Consider the following 26,774-nt stretch of genomic DNA (forward strand, 5'->3'; position numbering starts at 1 on the left):
CACTTAGCCTCTGTAAACACAAGTTACACTGTTGAACTATGGACCTCGGAGTCGCGCTCTTGACTGCTGGATGCCTCGGCTGTCAGCGCCAGTGAAGGGAAAAACCTCTCCTGTCTGGGTGGTCAATTGTATTGATTCGCAGAAAGCTTTTCAAATAGGTCACGTGATTCCTGTGATCTCTCATTAGCAGCGCCATTCGCTCTGTCTAAGGTCAGAGGACCAACACAACTACACAAGAACACACAAGCGTACGAGCGGGTGGAGCTTCACATTGCTTCAAACTGCATTCTCACCTCGAGTATTTGAGCATGTTAAATGAACACAGAGTCTGATTTTTCTTCTTCTATCTGATCTGATCACAGGCACTCATTAAAGTCAGCCCATGTTCTCTCTCTGGCTAAATCTCTGATTTGTTATTCACTTTCTCATGCAGGATTTAGTCACACACCAGAGGGACAGAGCTCTCTGGCAAATGCTCCGATAGCAGGATGGCAGGGACCACAGAGCATGTCAAATCTCATGTCAAAAGAGCAGTTGGGCCAACTCCAAACTATCTCACATTTTACTTTCCCCAATATTCCCCAGTGCTGCTGGGATAGAATATATTCACGACAGAACGTCTCCGTGGGACTTAGATAAGCTGGAGATAAATGAGAAAAAAACATCACCAGATATGATAGCAATCTGGGATCCACATTAGTTACCCTGCTATGACAACTGTGCTCATCAGCGGTGCTATTAAAGATGTGTTTTTTTTCTTCTGTTGAACAATCCGATACAGATGTTATCACGCCACAATTGTTTTTTTGTATCAAGGAGAGTGGTGATAAAGCGTGGGAAGCACCAAATGTGAGATTATCACTCATTCCTATGGGGAGATTTTAGGTTGAAAAGCCTCTCTATCCTTTGGCATGAGATGAAAGACTCGAAGATTATGTCGCAGAGCCTTGAGAAGCACAAAAGTCTTGTTATACATTGTGTTTGTAATTAGTTCAAAGTGATAAAATAATCAGCATATCTATACTGAATTATATTATTTTGATCAGGTATGTTTACTGTGTTGTTTTTCATGTGAGGAACAGACGCTTCTCTGGCTTTGGAGCAGTATGTTGACAATAGAAAACATACTGTAGTTGACTTGTTCAAGCATCCAATGGGTTTTCTTCCTCTGCAGGTCATGTCTGTGAAGTATACCCTCATTAGATACGTGGAACCAATTTATCGCATTGTTGCTGTGTTATCACTCTTCAGGCGGGCACACCTTTATGACTCCATCAGCGTTTCAGGTGCAGCCAGCTGTTTTCTGCCCCCAGGACCTGCTGTCAACACCACCTTTAATGACAGGTTTTCCCAGCTATCACTTTCAGTTCTCCAAACAGGGAATACCACTTATGATTCAAGGTTATGTTTAATTCCAGACACAGAAGAAAAGAACTGTCACAGATTGTTGCATGCAGCTCTGATTTATGGGAATACTGCCATATATAGCTTTTACCTTATTTACAAAATCACAAGGCAGCAATGACTGCATAAGAATAAATGTGTATGATAACAGAGACATCTTGTAATGCTGGGATTACATGACAAAAGCAAAGGTAATATATTAAAAACTACTAAATAAGAGTTGCGCTTTTAAGGAGAGGGATTATGCACGAGTGTATCACAGGATAACAGAATTAATTAAAAAGAAACTACCTTGACTAAAGACAGCTTACATTGTACTATAATTAGAAGGTTTTGCACAATGATGAGACAAGAACTTGTTTAAAAGTCATTAAACCTACAGCACTCACACTAGGAATTAGAGGAAGTAATATTGTGGCTGAGAGTGTGCCCCGGGGTAAAAATGGAAGGAAAGTTCTGTTAGCTGAATTTAGTTCAAATTCCTGGGTTGCCTTAATAATAATTTTATAAAACAGAATATTTGACAGCAAATTAAATGAATAAATATGAGAGATAGCGATGACATTATTTGTTTAACTATTTTATATGTGCAGTATAATTAGTAATTATATTGCATCCGCAGTAAAAAGAGCTATAAATGTCAGCTCCAATAGCATTGTAAAAATGATTTGCATTCACAGCCCACATAGGAAAACTACACCCAGTGGTAACGCAAATTCAACTGGACACACAGGCCCACTGAAATCAGTTAGCCTTAAGCTTAAGGCTGTTAATGCTGAAATACATCTTTTTTTATTTGGCTTATTTCTCCTACAGTTTGCAGCTGTAATTGAAGCTATTGGTTTGGCCCAACACCAGCTTGGATGGCGGTTGTATGAGATCAGAGGTGCCGTTCTCAACTGTGTAATGTTTGGCCATATTTTTAGAAAATTATATGGATAACTCGGCTCATTCCAGAGCAAAGAAAATTGCCATCAAATCATATGCAACTGTCAGTTTGCAGTAATACATTATTTGGAAAGAAGAGCTGGCTGCAGTCAAAATCTGCCACAAAAGAAAATCCAGATAATATCCTGAAGACAAACATCCATCCTGCTGAAGTGTCCTTGAGCAACATGCTGTTTGCTCCAAGACAGTGGCAATCCAAAATATAGTATTGTTTAAACTTGTCAAAGCTTATAGAGAAAGGTGACCAATTAAGAGTTCCCCAACAATTAAGAATGAGTTGTAATCTTAAAAAAGAAATACTAATATATTTGTTCTTCATTTAAATAAGGAGGTGGATAATTGCGATTATTTGAGACGTACTGAGGTTTTTTTAATGAGTTTAAGTCATTAAGAAGCTGTTGCCTGCTGTGGCACTTACAGAGACATTGAAATGTACTGTATAATTGTCTGTTTCATATCGTTGCTCATTTATTTTTACCTAATACATGTTTGATTTAACTGCTTCATTTGATCTCACTCAAGCCACACTCGGTGGAATTGGGGTCAAGGAAATGAAATTGAAATTCAAGAAAACGGGCGCCTCAATGCATCTTGGTTGCACATTTCAATTGCAAGTGCAACATCACATGCGCTAGGTGGTGCACTGTGTAAGTGAGCAAGTTTATGTGGTTTGATCATCGGTAACAGAATCTGTTGCTCAGTAGCGCCACTTGCGCCGGCCTAGCGGCAATACCTATCAGTCTTGTGTTATTCCAGCCCTCATGACCACGACAGTGTCAAGTCAGCCGCACTGAAACACAGAAACTACGGTCAGGACTGTCAAAATGAAACGCGCGCAATTTGTTTTGCATGTAGCAGCAACTTTGTATAACGTAAAGTAGTTAACTAAAAATAGAATATATAATGTTGTCATTAAATCTATTCAAAAACCTCAGTTCTCCCTGTATGAATAATCATATTATGAGTCACAACATTAAACAAAACAATGCCATACTTTTACTTTACCGGAAGTGTTGGCTACTCTCTGACGTGTGTCTGTCTGTCTTCGGTCGGCTTGACAAAGCTTTGACCACGAACGAGCCAATCGGCTGTGGAAGGCAGAGTTGTCCCTGTGGCCGCCATTAAAGAAAGGAATCCATGAATTCAAATGGAAACCAACAGGAACCGAGGCAGAAATTATGACCGAAATAATCGTTAAAATATAGGTCGTTGCCACATTTAAAGAGGTTTTTACAGGATTTATTTCGTTTTTAGACTCGTTTTTGCGATGGAGGAGTAAGACAGGACGTCTTTATTTTTTTAAGCAGAGACTGTTTTAGGGCTAAGGGGGAGGGGGAGAGTTGCTTTGCTCTCCTTTTCTTTTTGTTTTATGAACATTTTTCGCTGCCTTTAATTAGTTTTTGCTGTGTGCTTTTGAGATGTCGACGTGAAGCCCAAACGGTCTCTTTTATGCGCTTTTAGCTCCGGCGTGGGGAACTGCAATCGGAAGGTTGTTGAAATAACTATCCTCCAGCCAAATGTTCCAACAAATATTTCTCGTTGATTAAGCCTGAACATCTTTAAAAACACAATTTCGCCAATTGTTCTTTTTTTCCTCCCCGGGAAGTGAAACGATGGAGAGTTGGATCTCGCAGTGAAGAAGGATGAGTTCTTGTTTTGTACCAAACGGGGCCAGCTTGGAGGATTGCCATTCCAATCTATTCTGTCTGGTAAGAGATTTAAAACTAAAGGAAAGCAGCCATTTTTAACTCGCTGAACGGGGGCTAAGCTAACGTTTAGCCACACGGGCATCAGTTGATAGGAGCTCGGCTTACGGCCCTGTCGAGCTGACATCATTTCAGGGCAACAAGGCATCCGAGTTCGCTCACGTTGCCGTGTTGCCTTGCTTTCACACTTTGTCACTCCACCTGGTTGTAACGGTCTGTCAGCGCCATTCTTCTCTCTGACACATTTCCATTCATGTTTGTTCTTTCCTATTCGTGAACCAAACATTCAAGGTTAACACCAGTCGCTCGTGAAGCTTAATTTACTTCATTTCTCTGGGTAGAAAACGTCAACATGTCGCCTGTTCAGCGCGGCGAAAGAAACACGTTGTTGCATTTTACTGGCAAAAAGCGCGACTGTTTCCCAACGAGTTGGAGCACTTTTCTCCCTCTCGCCCACAACACCGTGTTTATTATTAACTTGCTATCTCGTATTCGTTACATTTCCACTCTTTGCTTTGCGGTTCACCACTTGATAAAACAAACACCCCATGCACATCAGTTTGCGGCGTACAGTTGTGTCGCTGACACCACGCAGCCTGAGCTGTGAGACGGTCTGTTTTCCTTTTTCTTTTTCTTCACACAACACTGACAACTCCAGGAGGGACGAGTGTCAATGCCCAACTTGCACACCTTGTTGACGAAAGCACGCCCCTTACGCTTTGGCCAGAAAGCTCTTGTTGTTGTTGTTGTTGTTGTTGTTGTTGCAACAAGCATGCACAGTATTGGTTTGCAAACGTAAATTCTTTATGTAATATCTCATCATCATGTTTGTCAGCGAGGGCCTAATCTCCTTGGACTTCATTTTCTAGTATTCACACCAACTAAGGCACGGCCCTCTGGCTGATTATATGATCTTTGGCATGCATTCTTGGACATTACAAACGTCTAGGTAACTACTTAACTGAGCTACACTGTCTAGAACTCTATAGATAGCCACCCTAGCAGCATATGGAAAGGTGTCGCTTGAGTTTGCAGCGAGAACATGGTCGGAATGTGTTTGTTGTCGCAGTTAACAGGCTTCGCCACACTTTGACTTGTAGGTTAGCCGAGGAGTGTAATGCCTACCTGCCTGAGCTCCTCTAAACATCCTGCTCCCGGAGTTGGAAGCTGCAGGTGTGTTTTCTCAAATGCTAAAATCTCACCCTCCAAAAAAGTAGAGGTATGTTATAGATTAAATGGCACTGAACCACTTTGTGGTACGGGGCCAGAAGTGAAGACTACAGAGTACATTGATCCTTTATGGATTCAATTTGTATACCAAAGAAAGAAAAAACTGTTAAGTGAGCAGTGAGAGTAGAAAAGCCTCAAGAGTAAAGTTGACTCAAAATGTAGTATAATAACAACATAGTGAAATACTACACCGCTTATGAAGGGTTTTGACACAGCTTCCATGCTGTCTGCCCCCTAAAGGTAACATTTTATTGCAGAAAAATCCCCACTCTCTCAATACTACCTAGTTGGGTCGATTGTGTGTGCTGAACTCGTAATTACAATGTTTACGACAGCACTTGAAGGCAGCGTTGGCCACAGTGGACAGCAGAGGTAGAGGCTGGTAGTTGTGGTGCTGTGCTTGTCTGGCTGACATTTTCCTGCACACTGAGACGAAGCATAACACCACTGCTGTTATGACTCACTCGCTGAACAGACTCCACTTTGTGGTTTTATAGTGAAAGTATGCGAATACATTGTGGGACTTTTTTCCTCCTTCGTTTTTCAGTGGACAGTCTTCTCTGGAGTGTGATACAACTTGTTGCATTTCTTTTTTTTTGCATTTATGGGAATTAACTTGGTGTGTGAATTCAGTTTAGTCTGTGGAAATCATTAAAGTAACAAGAGCTCTGTATACATTTACATTCAAAACCTCTTCAACCAAAAATGCAAACACACACTTGTTTAGTTTGCTTAGTGACAGGGTTGAAACTGAGGGAGAGGTGAAAGACAGGAAAGGAGACTTGGTGGAGGAGGAGCATCTGTAGCATGATTTGAAGGGCTTCACCTGTTGCTTGTCTCGTGTTTGAACACATCGCTCCCGACTGAGACCCAAAACCTTAAGTGGCCGGAGGGAAGGTGAGCAGCTGGCAAAGTCGGGGGTTGTAACCCCCACCCCCCCCAACCCTGCCAAGTACTTGTCACCTCAAAGAAAGAGCACTTCCTTCCTGTATCCAGTGTCTTTGGCCTAAGATTCCCATCTAATAAAGCAGTCTTTTTTGTTTGTTTTGGAGCTATTAAATACGAAAGATGAAACTTCTCATGACTCAAAAGCAGTTGATTGCATACTTAAGCGTTTGCTAAGATGCAGGTCAGTTTCAACACTTCTGTTTCGTTTCATAGAGCGAGGGGCTCTTCAGTTCTGCCTCTTCAAATACTTTCTTCTTCTATTTACTGTGTAAACGAAACAGTTGGAGAGACCCGTTTTAGTGAATCTTTTTGTTTAATTAATAATAATAATTGTTATTAATATGAACTCCGCAAGCTCTTGAGCTGCTTCTGATACTCACTTTCTCACTGCTCGCAAACGTGCGGTCATACTGTAACGTAGCAAGACTACCAACTGACCAAAACCCCACAAACATCTGCGATTGTGAGGTAAAACTTGTTTGCCTTTTTGCTCTCTGGCATCCAAGCAGTGCAAAAGAGAACAGACCGCTCTGAATGTCAGTGGGCACTTTTCAGCTCCACAATGCAGACGGGCAACATAATGTTTTGCATAAATTGTCCACACACTGCAACAAAAATGTTTACAGCACCTTCTTTTTTCAGTGCAATTCAGTATCACTGCTGTGATTTCAACACTAAAGTCCATGAAAAGAATACTGTTCATTTAAAATGTCTCTTTGACATCATTGTAATAACTGCTGTGTGAGATGCACCTGCAGTGGTCATTACATGTAGTAGATGTGACTCTTTTAATAATAATCAAGTTATCTCATTTCAGATAATAGACACGTGTTCAATCAGCCACATTGCTAAGGATTTATTTTTGACAGTAACGCACCTCGACGCCACAGTAGAATAGTGACGGTTTATATAGTGCCATATATTCTAAAGGCAGGATTCATAAGGTATTCAATTACCCACTGGGCAGAGAAACTGCAGCATAGATACAAACATCCCGAGGGTGGCAGAAACGGTCCAGAATAAGGTGCCGACTGGAACTGTAATGTAAGATGAATAGTCTAGCATTCTGCTCTTGTAGACTGTTGTATTTCATTCACACATTAACGGCAGCAGCGGCAGCATTAATCAGTATTCCAGCTGCGACTGCTGCTGCTACAGCAGCTAAATCTCAGAGGAAGCGGGTCAAAGCTTCTGTGCCCACAGGATGTGGTCAGCTGGCTCAAGTTGCCCCGCAGTTACTGTAGTCAATAACAACAAGCATGTTTGGGATTTCTCTGTCACCTGACACCGGGTTGACAGTTTAAACTATTTAACCATCTCTTGTTCACATGCACATCGAGCAGTGTGTCTGCTTGAATTCGGAGATTGCCTTTTTTGTTGTTGATTTAGTTAAACCTGTTTGTCAGTCAAAGTATGTCATTGTCAACACACTTAATTGAATATTCTAAGTTGTCATCAGTTGGACTACTGTTCATTTGATTGACGATAGTAATTGTTTCATAACAGATTGTAACTGCTTAATTGCGGTACTAAAATTTTATTTGGTTAGAGATTGGATAGAGAGCACTTAGCCTTGCCCTTTACTCTTCTGTTCTTGTAAATGTAACGTCCGCACGGAAGATGATACAGCAGGAAATGTTTAGGTTGAGTATCCTCTTAACTCTTTACTCTCTCTCTCTCTAAAAATATATATAAAAATAAGCCACTCCCTTTGCATTGTGTGCACAGATTCTTCCTTGCGAGATGCAGGTGTACTGTAGTGCTTTTCACACTTATCAGCTCTAGAAGTGTTCATCACAGCTCAAGATGTTTTGCTCATGCATCCAGATAACTGCTGTGTTAAAAGGAAATATGTGGATGACCAATCGGTGTCGAAGCAATAACTTCCTCACTGCGTGCTATATGGACCGAATAAAGCAGCGTTGAGTTGCTGGCGGTGCCGACATGCACCGGGATGCGCTGCACTGAGCGTCTGACGCCTGAATGGTTCCCACAGGCCGTGTCCTCTTGCACGGCTGATGCAGCCGCGGCCTCTGCCTTTCTGCGCTGCCTCTCTTCAGCCGTGTACACTGGCTCCAAGCTGGAATAACAGCCTGCAGTTCCTCCTCGCATGCAACTACGTCACTGCTGCATCAAATGACGCTGGATGCAGGAAGAACAACAAATTCTTCAGCTGCCAACTCGAGTCAATATAGCGCCGAGGAATTTATTGCTTTGATCGACATCATTTACCATCAACACTGATGGGACATCCACAGAAGAAAAGTACATTTATGACTCCTTGTATGCTTACCCGTCACTTATTCCCTTGAGTTAGTGTTGAATAACAAATCAAACGCATGCTTTCTGTTTTTTTATGATGCCTGCAGTGCATTACTTGTACATGTGCAGAATTCAACTTATTGAAACTATTCTAACATCGGGCTTATTAATGATCTGTCCACCGTATGGGCACTCACTACATCTTTATTGCGTCCTGGCTTGTTGTTGTGATCCAGCTGACGCCACACAATGCTCTGTTTTGAAACCCCCACAACTAACGGCACAAATCTCCTAGCTTATCCATAGCCAGGCGAAACACCACCGCATCGCCACAGCCACGGGTAATCACTTGTTCGGGCTCAGCGCCTCTGCACTTGAGTTAAGATATGCCCCTGAATTATAATGGATTAATTGGTTGAATATACAGAGGGACCGTTTGCCAACTCAGCCTGAACGGGATGGGGCTAAACGGCATGAAAATGAACAGTCCACGTTTGTACATATTACTTTAAATGTCTACAGGATAGATGGAGGACTAAGACTGCCAGCAGTTAAAGGGGGTGTACGCCCAAGGCATCACGCGTGTGCACACGCCTATACATGTTGAGGTGGACAGAGGTTCCCTCTCGGTGCTTGGATGATTACCAACAGTGCTAGCTAGCAGCTGAGTGTAATTGTTCTGCTTTAACACCTAATAACCCCGCCTGTGATTTACTGCCTATGAGGCTTTTTCCTGCGTGTTTTGTTCTCTCTATAAAAGCCAGACAGCGTTTATAGAAAGGTAAAGCACCCCACCAGCACTCCCCAATAATGAGGATTAAGGTAGAGAGACCAAATTTACCAGCATTAGTTCTTTCCTATTTGTGTTTGGAACATGTCTGTGGTGATATTGAAGGCACCCAAGGCACAAGTACAGTTATTTGTAGAAACAGACAACATTCACTATTTTTAATGGAAATTTATTTTATTTCCTCCCTCAAACACAATAAGGGCTCAGTTTTGTCATTTACTTTGTAACTTAAAATGTTCCTGTTTTTCTCCTTCTAGCTCTGACAGCCCAGGTGTCTTATTGTCAGGTAGTTGGTGGGTGAACTGCCCCATAAAAGAGGATTAATACCTACTCTTTGCACTGTGCTCAGCACATGTTTACTCTGAGATGCTGAGTGGATCCTGAAGCACTGACTCTGTACACTGACTGACTCTTCTTCTCCCCCACTCTCCCCCTCCCTCGTCTTGCAGGCTGACTTAACAGGAATCAAATGGAAGAGGTTTGTGTGGCAGGGTCCCACCTCCGCGCCCATCCTCTTCCCAGTGACGGAGGAGGACCCCATCCTATGCAGCTTCAGCCGCTGCCTGAAGGCCGACGTCCTAAGTGTATGGCGGCGCAGTCAGCGGCAGGGGCGGAGGGAGCTTTGGCTCTTCTGGTGGGGGGACGACCCCAACTTCGCCGACCTGATCCACCACGAGCTTACAGGTGGGCATATTCACATTAAGGGCATGTGTCAAGGAGAGTACTCCTTGACTTATTCTCCTGTCAAGGAGAGTACTCCTTGACACAGAGGTGGATCTCCTAGTGAAGAAGCTGGTCATTGTCACCCTGCTGCTGCATGATAGTTTGGCAGGTGGTCAGCCAAGTAAGCTTGTGTTGTTGTTTTGGAAAATTAGATGACGGAGCGAGAGAGGACTGCTATTCTATGTTTGATTCTCTGCTCTCACAAGCAAAGAAAAAACATGAATATGAAATTCACCTTCCCATAACCTTGGACCTTTTTGTTCTAATGCTAAAAGAGTGATGGCTATAAAAGATGAGAAGTGTAGAGGTCTTGGAATTTTTGTAAGAGAAGCACTTTGAACATCGATCACCCTGTCAAGAAACGTTATTGGTCGTACAATGAAAAATGATCCAGGTTCTGCTACTCGATTGTCAGGTAGGCACAAGGGAGTGACCCTGTAAGTGAGAGCCTTAGGGAAGTGTTCAAATCTGTGTAATCCCCCCCACCCCCTTACACACTGCTCCCCCACCCTCCTCTGACTGATGAGCTCGCCAGCCAAGCTGGTCGTGCCAACACCTGTCTCTTCATGTGTGTTCGATTTCCTTATCTAAATCACCAGATGAGGCAACACTTTACATTTTATTTTTAAGTACATCAAAGAGACTAGTCAAATGAAGGCATTCCTCAAAGAATGAAGAGGAAGGTATAAAATTCTGGGCTCAGTCCAGTTTTATAACTTGAGTGAGAAACACAGCATGCAGGAGCTGCCGTGCTGAAATGAGGCAAATGCATCCACCCCCCACTTTCAGTAACATTTAGCAGTAGAAGATGGGAAAGTCTATCTTTATTCATGCTCTCTGCCATGTAAATTGAACGTTGGAGTCTGAGCCAAGCAATGCCCGTCTGTGACCCTCCTTCATTATGGGACTTTGTGCCTGAAGTGGACTCAAAATGGGAACTGAAGGCTACGATGGTCCGCTCACTCAGCCCTAACGGGTCCTGGTAATTACCTGAAGCATCTGGCTCAGGGACGCTAATAGAGTGTGCTACTTTCCAAGTGAGAGAGGGTGGTATGGGTAATCTATATTTGGAAGTTGTTGGAGTCACTGCTGTTTTCTCAGGCTGGCTTTAGGGAGATGAAATGTGATATTGTTTGTGTGTCAGGAGATTTAAATTGAATATTGACCAGGAAATCTTCATGTTCCCTTCCAGCTATTTTAAAACAAAAGGATGAATCATGTTTTGGCAGGTCTGGTTTTTGATGTAGTGCTCTTTAGATTTGTATTAAAACACCACATCCAGAGCACATCTATTCCTCTTGAGGTTGACGTGAACCGTCACAGTGACATGCACCTGGTGAGCCTTTTCGCTGCAGTCCCCACTGCCCCATGTTGGTCAAGTGTTTTGCACCCTGACTCAGTGTCTCTGGTCCCTAGATGGGCAGTATTATATGTTCTTCCTGTTTTGGAAGCTGCGGCTCTCTTCTCTCTCGTGGAAGACGTCTTCCTACTACTTATTGCACCTTTCTCCTTCCTGTAGCTGCTGTGTTGCTTTGTCAGTGAAATGAAGCAGAGCAGCCTCTAGATGGTCTAAAGACAGCTTCTTTTCCCTCCTCCACTCTGCAGCTGCTGGTCAAGTCGGTTTAGGAAGGTGTCTCCTGAGACCCGATATCACAGCTGAGACAGGGATGAAGGAATGTCAGGACCTCTGTCTGGATGATTATACCTGTGCACCCGCTTGTACCTCCTGGGTAGGGGATACTACTGTCCTCTGCCAGAGCCCCGTAAGGCTCACAACTCCTTGTTGGATGGCTAAATATCGTATTGAACCCTTTGTCTTTCCATTTCTGTAGCTTTCCCAAACTGTCAATCTAACATTCACACCCACGTCACGCCGTGATTGACCAACTATGCCAATGAGAGAAAGGAGCCACGGTTTGAACTTCTCTCTATAGTTTTCCAGTTCATTCTTTGCACACTCTATCACTCCTCACTATGAATCCCTTCCAATAGAGACTCTGAAAATATGAGCCACTATCCCCATATTTAAACAGAGCATGTGAGTGAATAGGTGAGCCATTTTAGCAGCTGTTGACTGGAGCAGTTTGAGCAGGAGTTTGGAGGGAATAAACTAAAATGCGTTGAGCGCTCGGTTCAGTACTTTCCACACAAAGGCATTCAAGCTTTTGCCACAGCTCTGTGAGGCGTGCTAGTCTACACGCCGATGAAACCTGCAAAGATGGCTAGTCGTCAAAAAGTTCTGGAACTCTTACCCCTTTGGAAATAAATAAAAATGAGGTGGAGTGCAATCTGAATGTCGATTGTGTTTGTATACAAGCGAGCGTTGGCCATGCAAACAATGAGAGGACCTGCCCAACCCGTGCGCTAAATGGAAATGTCACAACTGTTGTTGCCTTTGAACCACCGCACATGGTGTCTTTTACCAGTTTGATGTATTTCTTGCCTGTCTTTTATCCTAGCCTGGCTTGGGTTTTAAAACCTTTTTTTCGTTTTTTCGTTTTCAGCCTCTTTTTAGTCTTCTGGCTATGTTGGCGGTAAACATGAAAATCCGTTCTTTTCCTTTTTATTTCGGCAAGCCGAAATGCCGCTTACTCACACCCCACACCCCCTTCCACCCTCATTAGATTAGCGGCCTGCGAAAGTCTTTTAATTTTGAGCAAGTGCCGTTTCTGTATACCAGCGTGCCAGTAATCCCTTCTCTCCAGGGAGACGAGGGGAGAAGGAGTGAGCGGGAGAGATGAGAGTAGTGAAGGGCGGAAAAACTTTCAATGTCTGACGCTTAATCACTATTGAAGGAAGGCGAAGGGTAACAACCAAGCTCCCCTCGCTCGACATTGTTGGACAACCCGGCTTGCTCGTGCTAAAACACGAGTAAAACCAATTCTAATCTTCCCCTGGCCATGCACAGAAATGATTCCCAACAAGTGAGCTGCTAAATTAAATGGCTTTCCTCCCCCTCCCACCGGTTGAGTATAGGCATGCATTCTTATGCAAATGCAATGCTCTCTTCATCGTCATCTCCCTTCAAAAGCTGGTGGAATCTCCTGACCAGAGGTTTTTGAAGCGAAAGATAAATGGCTCCCTTTTCCGCCCTTCAGCTCTGTGTGTGTGCGTGTGTGTGTGTGTGTGATAAAAATAATGTCTGTCTTTGAGGCTAATTGCTCCACCGTACATTGCTTACTCGTCCGTCCTGGTCTTTTTTCCCCACCTCCCCATAAGAGTCCCACTGGGGCTACCGCCGCCACCAGTTTGGTACCATGTTTCCCACTTGGGTCTCTCCTAGTTCCCTGTTCCCTCAGCTGTATGGGACTCCAGAGTGATGGGCTTCACGCTGCAGTTGTTCTTTACCTTTCTAATGAAGTCGAAGGGGAAAGAACTCCAATGAACACAGATGTAGGAGAATTTGGAAAATGTCTGTTTTGATGAAAGTCATTTTGGTGTTGCTTGTGTGTAGATGAGTGAAACATCTCGCCATGCTAGTTTCTCTCCTTGAGCAACAGGGCTGGGGTTATTGGTTGCTAATGGGAGGGTTGAAAGGGAGAGACAGCCATGTGGTGTCCAGCACAGGTTATCAACGAGCCATCTCCACCGCGGTCCCTGGAGCTCCCACATCTATTCATCACCGGGTGTCGGGTCGGCTCTCCAAAGGACGACAGACAGAGAAACTGTGGGGGATTTTAAATTGTCTGGCTCTTCTACCAATGGATGCACACTTTGTTTTGGGATCTATCCAGTGATTGAAGGAGTGAACGCTTAATGTAACAGCCCTCTGTGAGTTTGTTTCGCACAATGATCATCTGACAATTGTTTTAGTTTTTTTGCTGGTATGCAGTAATTTTTAAAATGAGTTTTCTACCTTTGTCAAGTTCATTCTTTCTTTTCTCTGTTCTTATTTTAGCACTCCACCTGTGCCTTTTTGAAAACAACGGTAAAATCAAAACAACCCTGCTATGCACCTTGGGGCAGAATATCCAGTTCCAAAGGGCATATCTCGGTAGTCTGTGAGGGCCCTGTTGACTGAAGGTTTCACTGTTTTTAAAAGTCAGACATTGAACTGCCCTCATACCTGTAAGCCAGCCTCCGTTTGAAGCACTGCCCGCAGAATACAGATGTTTGTTGACAACACATTTCCACAGCTTTTAAATACCAAAACAACTGTTGACATTATCTATGCTCTTTATTTCATTACCTTTTGAATGTAGTTGTCTGTAACTGTAAGCCGGCCTTGTGAAAGAATTGATGTGCTGCTGTTTTTATGTGAAACAGACTGAAACCTTAAAATGGGAAAAAAAATGTTGTTGATGGGACGGTTTTTTTACTGGTTAAAATAAACCTATGGGTAAAACCACACTATTGGCACACAAGACAAGTAGTTTGTACATCACTGTATTGTTTAAACATGCCCTAACGTTGATTATTGTATTGCTTAACTAGAATATGTTTTTAATGTTGTCTTACCTAGCTTTTTATTAGTTTTCAATGAAATGATTGATCAAATAAACCTAATCCAAACATAACTATAAAAAACAACAACATGTGAATCACTTGATGTCAATCATGTGAATTTAATGAATCAATTCTTCTCATCATCCTTATCTTCACGGTCATCGTTCTTCCATTTGTTTATATCTAATTTAAAAAAAGATGATTTTAGGCATCTGACATTAATAATTAGTCAATGGCAGGAAATAGAAAAGTGTTCCAGGAAATTTAAAAGTGTAAATTGGGAGTTAAAGGCTCAGCGTAGCTTGTGTTTCCCCCTCAGTGCTGTTACTTTGACAACACGGCCTGCTTTAGTGCGTTTCCTTAATCCGGGGGCCCTTTAACGCTTTCTGAAAAATCGTCACGTCGCTGCCCCCGTTTCTAAAGTAGCCCCCCCCCCCCGCCTGTGAAATCAATGCAACTCTTTATGTGTTTTGTCATGAATTATTGTGCCAATATTCGGGGACTGATGCAGACACGCGTTGTTCTGAGACAGAGGCTGGTAGTCGTAAAATTGACCCAACTTGTTAATAACAACGGTTTTATCTTTTGAATGTAACAAAGTAGCCGGCTGCACTTCAGAGAATAGTCGGTGGTTTGGCCGGCAGCCTGCGCTTACAGAAAGCTATGAGCTTTACGCCTGTCGTGGTTCAAGTTTTTATTGCTCACCGGGGAGCCTGCTCTCCACACAATCATCATACGACTATTCCTGCTTTCTCATTGCAAACACAGCAGACAGCGATCTCTGAATCTAAAATAACTGATGAAACTGATGACAAGTGTATGTGACCGTGAACATCAAAATGCATTTAGAAATGCAAACGGATCGTCCCGAGGTGCGATCGGGTTAAGGTTCTGCGAGTGGTTGATAAGCACCCATCTAAAATGACTGCAGGCAGATCAGTGGTTGTGTCTCATGCTGATCTGTTGCACATACTTCATTCATTTCAGCCCGGTCATCCTTGTTAAACAGCTGTGACTTTAAAACACGTGTCGTATTCCAATTCAATAAATCATGATATATTTGTGCTGCTGGTTTTTATGAGTCCCGCGTCTTGTCCGCATTGATAAACCTGCCTGTGGACTGTGGGCGGTAATCTTTATGACTCGACAACTCTTGACAGTGTGAAAATGTTGGCTCGTATTTGTATTTCACAGCAAAATGTCAACGCCACCAGTTGGTTGTCTGACTGCACTCGCAATCCCCTTTAAAGAATGTAAGAGCATATCTCTGCTCTCTTGGATAGTGACAGCCGTGATGACACAACAATGAGGTCGATACAGAGTCAGTCCCACGGTGATCGAAGGCCCGCAGTAACGCTGCAGCGCAGTGGATGCCCCAGGCAAGGATTCGGAAAGCAGAGACGCCACTCACTCTTTAGAATTCTCCAATATTACTGACTTGGGCAACCGGAGAGAGTCGACGTGAATTTAAAAATCTCCACGCTTTTGCTGTAAACGTTGGACCGCAAAGTGTTTGTGCCGCGAAATCCTGGCTGTGGCTGAAAGCAATTAGAAAGTGACTTGGAACACATAATTGGGGCGGGAAACACTTCTTTTTGTGATGAGATTAGAGATCCTGTTCATTCCGTGAAAGTATTTTTTTCTTTCTTTTTATGTTCTCTCAAGCTAATTGTTATTTTCTATACTATTTGATCACTTGGTAGTCTTGGCGAAGGTTTGTTGGCGTGGTGTTGGTCACAGAGAGGCCATGGATGTCTATCAAAGATAATTAGTCAGTGATACACATAGTTAACCGTGGCTTGGGATTTGTGGTGCTTTCTCTCTCTTTTTCTTTCCACTTCAAAGATGGTTCTAAACTTCAGTGTGCGACGGTGAGAATGATGAATAGATAAACCTAGAGCACCCCTGGGGAAAAGAAAAAAGAAAAAGTAAAGGAGGCCGATGGCTTTTCTGCTTGGGGATCAATTTTCCAGGGCTAATCTCCTTCCTGTGAACCACCCTCCGCTTTCCTCTTTTCCTCCAGCTCCCGCTCCCTCTCTCTGATAGATCTCCATTGACCAGCACAGCGCAGGGACCCCACCACGCATGTTGCTCTGGCCCATGGGCGCAGGCTCCCTCTCCCCTCGCTAGCCGTCTCTTTTCCCTCTCTTGCTTGAGAAATATTAATTGATTAGTAATGGAGCTTTAACAGAGCACCAGTGGTTCTCAACCTCTCTCTTTCCTTGCAGATAAGGAGGAAGTGGAGGAGAGCACCTTCTGTCCAGGCTTGGTAGAATCCCGAGCTCAGTCGATCACAAGGCATTAATCTAGCTGTTTAATGACCGACTGCTGCTCTAATTGTTTATACACAGACGAGCAAGTGTGTGTGTGTGTGTGGGGGGACGACGACGACGCGCTTAAGTATTTCCTTTCCTTTTAATAAATTTCATAACTTTGTTGTTAGTTTATACGGACTCTAGAAGCACATTAAGATGTGTGTTGTGGATAAGCAGCATTGGATCTAGACGTTATGGGCAAGGTGTTGTGCGCTTTTGTTTCTCAAGGACCTTCCCTGCTGGATGTAGGCGTGAGTATTCCCAATAGAGCCCAAGAGCTGTTATCAAAGGGCTGCAAGGGAGGCAGTGACATGAAAGTGCTCCAGCCATCAGCTGAGCTCATAACTCTTTGTCCAAACGAGGCCACTCATCCTAACGCCCTGTGCTCTGACCACCACACGCCGCGTCCCGCCCTCCCATTACAGATCTGCAATCAAGCTTGAATTTCAGGTCACAGATATTATATATATATATATATATATAATGATGTGATGGTGATTCAACATATTGATGCACATTTTTTGAATGGTGTGAATGTTTGACGCCACATGCCCATTACTTGTCAATTCCAATGACATTGAATGTAAGAAGTAAAGCAGCTCTAAAAAAAACTAAATTATAATTTATACAGCTACATATTTTCTACAAATAAAGTACTGGTCACGTTTCAAGTATTTATTTCCCCCCCACAAAAAAGAAAAGCACACGTGCACATGCATTTTTATTTTTTCCCTTTTTCTCAATACTCTGACTTTATGATGTTTTGTCCACTGTTTCGTCGTCCTCTAGGTGTTATGTCTATGTATTGTCTTTTGTCTTATAATAATAAAAAAATTAAAAGTATTTATTTCACACGGGTGTAAAACAAGACGCTTACATAGACTTATTTACCTAAAGACATGCTATCAAGATGTGAAATTGCCTATATCGGGACAAAAGATTAATTATACAAAAGAATATTTGTCAGTTGCATCCACTTTTTTGTAAAGAAGTTCCATAACCAATCATAGTCAGTGCGGTTACATGATGGTATAATTCGAATCTTGCTTTAGTCGGACTATGCTATCTTTTGGGGGATCTGCTGTTATCCCAATATACATGGCAGTGAGTAATTCGAATCATTGGCCGAAAGCATGTCATATCCGATACGATAGGTGGCGCTGTTTTCATTACAACTCGTGGTGATACAGCCATTTCCGCTTGACCTCTTCACCACCACCAACAACAACCAACAACAACATCAACATTTCGAGAAAGAACCATGAACTTTAGTATGTTCAAATCCTTCAATACATTAAGCATAAATTCTGTCTGCTCTTCGGTCCAGAGATGTGTGGCTCTTGTGTTCTCCATAGCGTTGTTTGCAGCGCCGCCGCTCCCATAACGCGCACTACGCGCTGCGCGTAGGGCACCAAGTCCTGAGGGCTCCACAAAATAGGCAACTAATAAAATCCTCATAGTTATAATAATTATAATGCCGATATTATTTCAGTCTAGAAATATTAGGCGCCTTTTAGGCATTGACGTCTCTTGCCACAGATTTGAGCCGTGCTGCTCGCCTCATTTTCTCTTGTCTTTCAAACGTTGTCAGTCACACTGATCTGTCTCTTCAGCCAGCAGTTTGACCTAAATCCTATTTTGTTTTCTTTCACCCCACCCCCGCCTTTCCTCTTAATCTGCTGTTAGTGGCTCAGAGGTCCTGCTTTCTTTTTTCTTGTTGACTTTTTGCCCTCTTGCCTGCCACTGTTCTGAGGATAGCCAGACCAGCTGCCGGATCACTCAACGCAAACTTGGGGAGGGGGTTAAAGCACAGAGGAAGTTGGGTGGCTACATATTGTTGTTGATTCACTTTTATCCTGCAGTTGCTGTAAATTCTTTATGGGAAACTGTTGTTTTCCTTCCTTTTTCCTGCCTCTGCCCTGCTTTTCTGTGTTCCTGATCTTATCCCACAATGTGTGTGCGCCTCTGTGTGTGCGTGCGTGCGTGTGAACCTGACAAATTAGTTTGTTGCTCTCAATATTATCGGGCATGCAGACCTTTTTACTTGGCAGATAGCCTGGGGGTTGGTTTCCTTTTTTAGTTGGATGTAATGTTTTAAAGGCTAGCTGAACACCCACAATGGCCTCCATGCAACATTGCCGTCTGTCTGCTCCAACTCAGGAAAACATAACGGCTCTCAGCATCTTCTCAACCCAGCGCTTCAGAGGATGGCAAAGGGCTCGCCTCTTATGTTTAAGGAAGGAAATCAATGCAATTTCCACTTTTGACAGCCCTGGAATCAAGCAAATTTAAAATACCTTTCATATCTTCCTTCGCATGAGAACAGCTAGCCAAGGGCTCACTTAATAATTGAATAGGTTTCAATTGACTTGCTTCTGGGCTGGCTCGGGCCTCCCCGGTGCCTGCCAAGTCGACACGATGGGTGGGTCACTCACACAGCCGTCTTTTTAGTCATTTATTTTTATTGCTCAGACAGAGCCTGCACACTGAGAAGTTTGCTTGAGACTTGACTGAAAGGAGCTTACGTGCTGAAGGATGCGAGCAGTGGCCGTTAATGAGATTAGAGCAGCGTTCAGGCCAGCGCAGAAGGCAACTCCGATGTGCATGCAACGGTACATTTATTTCTCCTGAACAGCTTGATACAGGTTCGCTGTGCGTCTCGTCCCGGTTCGGTGCGCCACGTGAACCACATGGCGACACTTCTGTGAGCCTAACGCGGTCTGATTACACTCTGACTCTTGGCAGGCGGGGAACAGGTACTCAGAAGTTCTGCCTGAGTGTTGGCAGTTTGTCACGCTCTCTCTGCTGGCTTCTCTTACGCATTGTTATACAGACTGGGACAACCAGAGAAGGCCGTCCCACAACACTCCTTGTTTTTGAAAACGTCATGGATTTCCAATGAATCGGAGCATCACTGGACAATGCTGGGTAATCATCTACTGGAAGTAGCTACATCAAACATTCCCCGTGGTGTGTAAGCAGCAACTTGCTAAAACCGCAACAATGTCAGTGGGAGACGGGAAATGTTGCCATAATCAGAGAAAAATGGTATTCATGCCACTCACAAGACAATGCACAGAGATGTGTTGCACATAGCTGTTTCTGTTTGTGTGATTCCACGTAACTTATTTGTTTACCATTTTCTAATGAGAATGCAGATATTTACAGCAAAATTTAAATAAATCAAATCTTGGGTTTCCCCGCTGAACTGGAAACAAAACTGGTGCACGACTGAGCTGTGAAACTTTACGCTCCTGAACGTAGTGTCAACACACGGCGTGCAGGAGGCGCAGAAACCTCCACAATGTGAACGCAGCCAGCAGCGGCTTTCCTCCCGTTTGCATTTTCATCGCCTGTGCACAATCTGTTTTTTATCGTACCATTTACAGATGTCGCTTTAGATTTGACTTGCTGTTTTGCATTACAGGAAATGTGCACTTTCTGTATCGAGCTGTCCAGCGTTAGCCGGCAGGTCCTTGAACACAACCTGGGGATTACCACGTCACAACTCCCCTTCTGGGTTTGCTGCTGCAAGCGAAAACACGAGATGCTATTCTGCGTGTTTGATTGGGAACATAGTCGCTCACAGCTGCAGCTCGCAAATTCAATGAGTGTGTTTAGTCAATGTCATTGGCGTTGGGAATCTGTGTGCCGAGTTGATGTCGTCCACAGGAGCAGTGCATTGAAAATACTCTTCAACTACGAGGTGCAGAGTTTGAGTTCAAGCAATTTTCTTAAATGCCTTCAAAATAGATTGAAAGAATAAGTTTGCTGTTGACTTTTGAGTAACACCTTTTTCTCAACTTAACGAGGTGAAAGCTGAGTGCTAAAGTCACATGTATTACTTAGAAGCTTAATATTGGTGATACAGTGTCATGGGGCAATATGTCTGGTTGGTTCCTCGTCACTAGTAAACAATGGATATCCCTATTGGTGATTGGGCCATCTGATGTGCGAGGCTGCTCGACGCTGCGCCGCTCTCGCTGCAATAGGAAAATGAGTCTTCAAGTTTGACATAGTCCTTCCAGGTTTGTGAAAATGGCACCAAGAACTCTTCAAGCTTTCCACTCCGTTCACATTTGTCTGTCTCCCTCTCTTCTTCTTTTCCTTTCCAGCTGAGGATGACGGGCTGTGGGAGAACGGGCTTTCCTACGAGTGTCGCACGCTGCTGTTCAAAGCCATCCACAACCTGCTGGAGCGCTGCCTCATGAACCGCAGCTTCGTTCGCATCGGCAAGTGGTTCGTCAAGCCCTACGAGAAGGACGAGAAGCCGATCAACAAGAGGTACGTTGGCCCCACTTGGTCTGCTCGCAGTTGTCCCTCCTTCATGGCAGTGCTGGGAAATGGCTGATTATTTGTTCCCTTTGGCACGTCATGTCTCTTGTGAGGTTGTGACGGGGTCTGGCCGAGCAGCTCCTGGGTTAGAGGGTTCTGTTCCCTCAGGCCACACGTGATGCAAACTTACATATTCATCCAGAGTTTATAATAACGACATTGCGATATGTATAAAACATGTGATGGTGAAAAAAATTATAATACTATAGCTCTTTCATCTTTAACCTGGTTTATTGTGTGTTTTTTGTCTATTAGTGTTTACTCTTTTCAATGTAGCGGTGGAGAGAGAGAGTCTGTAACCATAACTGTTCACAATTGTGATCTATGAGGTGCAAGATTATTTCTGAATTATAAATATGATGATCTCAATATTACATATTTTTCTGTTGTGAAATTTCTAACCTCGAATGAAGCTCTGTTAACATGAGTAAATGGCTTCATTTAACATAGTGCTGCTCCACAGTGGTTCTTTGTCTCCAGCATCAAGTAAATATGGAAGTTCAAACGGCGTTTCCAACCAACAGCATGAGTTTAGAAGTTTAGCTCAACACGATGCTCTTGTTTTCAAACCCAAAGCAGCACAGCTTGCCTTCACATCACCATATCATTAGTTCAGTTAAAACCGCTGGCTGCTGTGTTTTCATTTTCGCTTGCCCTCCTCGCTTGCTTGCTGCAACTATTATTTTTTTTAAAGTGGAGTGCACAATTAGACACTTCTGACAGCTCCTGTACCCAAGGCAAACGCATGTAGGGTTGTAAACAGACCAGGCTCTACATTACTGATCCAAAAACGAAAAAGCAATGTCTGGATTGATCGGTGGATAAGCTCAGGACTTCCCTGCATTGTGCACTCCATTCAAGTTGTGATATGAGTACCTGTCTGACTCCTCTCCTTCCTCTCACCCGAGTGCCTCTGTGTATAACTGAGACGTCCTCCGCCTCCTCTGTGCTATCTGGGGAGCTGGATTTCTCCCTTGGTGTCTGGGCTTATTGATAAGAGAAGGAGACGCAGGGTATTGAGGAGAAAAGGACCATAGCAGTTTCTAACCTCCACCGACTCTCCCTCCCTTATTCCGTCTCCACATATAATAACCTGCTATTGTTTGGTGCCTCAAACTGAGTTTTTCTCCCATCTAGCTTAAAAATAAACTACAACTGTAGTGTGAGGGGTGAGTGATTCTGTGCTCCCATGTGTAGCACCAGCAGATGAGGAAGCAGAGAGCAGCTTCTGAATCGCGAGAGGCTCATGCTTCCACACTCCCAGCTCCGTTATGTGCATGTTTCGGTGTTATTGTTTTTGGAGTTGCCAGATTGCCCAGTCAGGTAACTATGGGGGCCTCGCAGCGACATGATCGTGTCTTTGCACGGACACACACACGCACGCACACACACACTTGCGCGCATATGTGTGTGTTTGTTTGTTTACAGGCCGGCTGCTCTGTCCAGAAGAGAAATGGCCAGAACGGTGCTCTCTGCTGTCCGCTTGTCTTTATCATCACCCCGATGAGAGGTGGCAGATCAGAGTTGCCGGCGTTAGCGCGGACTCTTTTGTCGGCCCTGCATTCATCGACGATGACTCTCACCTGTCGGGACAATTGTGATAGATTTCCACTCAACTGGCAAAACAATAGACAAAATAAGACTGAAGAGCAAGCCAATTCTCTTTTAAGCGATATTCATGGTTTGTTTTCTTTGTATTTGTTGTTGTGTTTCCTCTTAACCCAGTACGCTGATCACAGAGAGCCCCAGTCAAGAAAAAAAACAAAAAAACAATGGTCTTTTCCTCTGCACCGGAATTCACAGGCCTCTCTCTGGCTCTCTGCCTCTCTGTCTCTCTCTCGCTCTCTGTCTCTCTCTCGCGCTCTCACTGCCCTCCCTCCTTCCCTTCATCCCCCTCTGCTGTCACAGAGCAGACTGGGCAGGTTATAAATAGTGGTGCAACCACCCTGAATCTTAGTTGTCGTCAAGGATGTTTTTCCTCTCCCTTTGGTGTGTTCCGCTGTGCTCCAGCCACGCTGAGATTTAGACAAACAAAGGACCACAAAACTGTGACGGAAATTTACAAGACTCCTTTTGTGTTTTTGTTCTTCTCTTTTTACTGTGGCCAGACCACTGGTCTGACAGTGAAACATTTCCTGAGCTGTTATTGATGTGAGGCGGTGGTATTCGTAATATATAAATCACTCTAGTAATGCTGCTTTTTCTTTTGTTTCCGTGCACCCTGCAGTCTTACTTAATGGGACGCAGAGCTCCTCTTCCCTTTTCATGAATTTTGTCAACACGAAGATGCTCAAGTTTGTTCCACCAGTGCTGCCATCAAGAACTCAGCGTTCACTCCTTGGGGAGACTTCAGTGTCGTCGCTGTGATCTCGCATCCGTCTCAATGACTTGCTGATTCCGCGGGGAATGCCATTGAGCATTTCCAGGGAATTCCCACTCTTATTGTCCAGTGAACTCAATCTGCATCGAGTCACGCCTGTCCATTCTTGGATGAATTTCCTTCCTCCCTTGACACAGAAACGCACATTAAACCGATTAGTTAACGGTGTTCGCCATCACCTCACCTGTCTCCTGAAAAAGCATCTTGTTCTCACCTTTCATTGAGAAGGTCAGGCACTAGTTAGTATTGGCTCTTTGTCTCAATCATAAATGGATGAACTACAAGTGTATAAACTATGTGCAACTTCAGGCATGTTGGTTAAGGGGATAGTCTTGACTGATTAGTCGATTATCTTATGGGCAGTTGCTTAGACAACACATGACCCTTGGTGACATCACCTGCTTTATGTAATTGTGATGGCCATTAATACCAGTCTTCTGAACCCAACAGTATATCAAATTAAATAAGAGCAACCAGATCAGTGGACTGGGAAAATGATCGTTAGTTGCAGCCCTAATGAAACAACCAAAACAGTTTTGTCCGCAGTTTTTTATGAATTGGACAAATGACGTGTGCTTTTGGGAAACACTGGCTTCTTTTCTGATCAGAAGGCAACTCCTCTGCAGCATCCAGAGTCTCCAGTTGGTGGAGGCTGTGGCCAGCTGACAGTGTTCATAACATCCACCCCAGACCTCAGCCTGTGTTAAAATGCTTACATCATCGTTCTCGCTCTCTCGCTCTCTCTTTCTCTCCCTCACTCACTGCTCGTTCTTTTGTTTGTGTGTGGTAAGCAGCAGGCAGCAAACTGAATTCTCAGTGTCTTTGATATTGAAAACCTCTATTCATGCCTCCAGTTGTTCATATCTCCTTTTCACTTCAAAGTTATCAGGAATCTGCCATATTCTTTCAGCGACTCACATTTTTGAGGCTACATTCTGTCATGAGTTAAAAGGAAATATTAAAATCAAATTAACAGTTTTCAATGTATGTTTTTTTATTTTTTTTAATCAATCGATGCACATTGATAGATTAAAACCTTTAGTTGTTAATTTGAACTGCAAATGCAGCATTGTGTGTTGATTTCAGCTGCCAGCAATTCTCTTTGTCTGAAGTGCAGGCAGCTCCAAGTTGTGCAGCGTGGTTGTTTCTGTGTGAACCTTGTGCTGCTAGGTAGACTGGCTTCAGGAAAGGGAGAGAGCGGGAGAGAACACGGAGGAAGGAGGGAGGGAGACAGACAGGGAACCAGCAAGGCAGAGCTCCTCTCGGTTGTCATGGCAGCAGAGAAATGCACCATGGGATCGTGTGTTTCCAAGGTGAAGCGGGATGCCCACGCTCTATTGGTCAGCTTAAGGCAGACTAAGGCCTTGACTTGCTCCTAATTGGCTGCATTCTCAAAATTCTGAGCAACGCTAAATCCTGCCTGCTTTGATGTTTCAATTCGATCAGGACAAAAGGGATCATGCGTCTTTATCTGCTTGATATGCACTCCGTTTAAAAAAAAGGCATGGATCGTCGTCCCGCTGTGCTGCAGAAGAGATTTAGATTATTACTCCACTGTACTCAAATATGTGTCGCCGGCTGTGCATTTAGCCGTTGTTGTCTGACAGTAAGCATCATCAACAAATCAAGCTGTTATGAAACGAGGCCAGCGTGCAGCGGCTCACATTACACGAGCGAATGGTAATGATTTGAATGCAAAGCGTAGTTATACAATAAGTAAATATGCCTGCGTAAACACATGCGTTTGTCCTGCAGGGCTGTGTTATGTTGCTGAGCACATTCTTCTTCTACTGTGTTGGCCCGATGTTGGGAGGCGGGTGTGTGAGTCCTGGTGCGCTGTGGCAGGCAGAAGCAGAGAGCAGTACTCTGCTAAGTAGGACAGTGCAGGATAAAGGGCCACTGCCTACTGTCTGGGGCTAAAGCGCTACATTTATCCCCTCTCTGCTCCCAGCACAACACAAACACACAAACATGCTTGTCAACAATTGGCATGCCAGCCGGTCCGCACAGAGGGCAGTCGGGGAGTTGGCACGCGGTCTTTTTGTTGGAATTATTGGTGCAAGACAAACCCAAAAAAGTGCAACCATATGAAACTGCGTATCGGACATGTAGCGTGCACGCAGACTGATACTGCTGATGTGGATGTACAGGACAACTCGGCACATCTCCCATGTACCTCTGTCCCCCAACACTCGATCCCCCCCCCCCCCCCTCTGGTCTCCCCTAGACTTCACCAGTCTCTCTAGCAACAGGAACTCCAGGGAAATGTGGCTGTGTGGCCATGTGACTCGCCGCTCTAGATATATCATGTTGCTGGAGAGATCCTGTCCAGAAGATAAATATGGCTCTTAAAGGAAAATACCAGTGTTTTTCATTGGCATGGATCGTTTCCTTAATTGCTGCATAATTCTGTTATTAATAGCCCAATGTTTCTTATTGCTGCTATGATTTAAAGCAACGTCTTTTGCATCTCTGACCTTCCAAAGACCCTTCAATTGTGCTGCCAATAAACTTACTAAAACCTCATGCCCCCATTTCAACTGTCAGCCTCAAGGCGAACCGTATTATTTATTTTGACTGCACTTGTTCAAAAAGTATTCATGCCAAGGAACATTTCTCCTCGAAAAATTGGTTCCTCTCAGTTGGTAAGGATGGATAATATATTTCTATCAAGGGGAACAAGGTACTGCATTCCAAAGGCATGGTTATTATCAAAAAATAAAACCAACAATAAGCAGTAAGAAAAATGTACGTCAACAGAAACTAAGTGACTGACGGCAGCGAATGCAGATGCAGCGGCCGGTAGCTCACATGAACTCTGGGACATTTTTTGTTTTCATTTGTTGCCTTTCCTTGTACCTGGAGCACATCCGGGCTGGGACAGTGATACACTCAACGTTTTGGATTGGATTACATGCAGCGAGCCTTGAGACGATCGCTGCCCATGGCATCCTCTGACCAGAGAGCCAGTCCAGCTGGACCTGGCTGATGTCCCCACATTGGGAAGTGGAATGGACAAAGTAGGATTTGCTCTGGCCCAGCAGTGGGAGCCCCAAGACCGTTGTGGCCACCCCTTGCGAATTGAATGACAAGAACATGAACTAGATCATTGAACCGAGCTATTCAGCAGTGTGGTAGTGAAAGAGTAGCCTCCTCCTAGTCCAAATGTGAGCCATTCCTACGATCTTTGATCATGCATTTTGTATTCATAAGTACCTCCAAAAATATATCCGACAATAGTTTTTTTTGGAGAGGAAACTTGTGCTTTGTTAACGTCTGTGGTTGTC

At 43.9% G+C, this 26,774-nt stretch overlaps 1 protein-coding gene across 2 annotated transcripts in view; it reads left to right on the forward strand.

The window, feature by feature from the left end:
• The first annotated feature begins 3,465 nt into the window (after positions 1-3,465).
• Positions 3,466-26,774, forward strand: part of med13a (mediator complex subunit 13a) — a 73,783-nt gene continuing 50,474 nt past the window's right edge. Inside the window, exons 1-4 of one of the 2 annotated variants that reach the window (XM_056443307.1) lie at positions 3,466-3,841; positions 3,959-4,061; positions 9,738-9,972; positions 20,888-21,056. In XM_056443307.1, the coding sequence (XP_056299282.1) occupies positions 3,996-4,061; positions 9,738-9,972; positions 20,888-21,056 (470 nt within the window). In that variant the 5' untranslated portion in view covers positions 3,466-3,841; positions 3,959-3,995. Of the gene's footprint in view, positions 4,062-9,737; positions 9,973-20,887; positions 21,057-26,774 lie in introns of both variants that reach the window. The other variant, XM_056443301.1, reaches the window with a different exon arrangement.

The sequence above is a fragment of the Pseudoliparis swirei genome, chromosome 3 (genome assembly GCF_029220125.1).
Source record: "Pseudoliparis swirei isolate HS2019 ecotype Mariana Trench chromosome 3, NWPU_hadal_v1, whole genome shotgun sequence".
Taxonomy (NCBI): domain Eukaryota; kingdom Metazoa; phylum Chordata; class Actinopteri; order Perciformes; family Liparidae; genus Pseudoliparis; species Pseudoliparis swirei.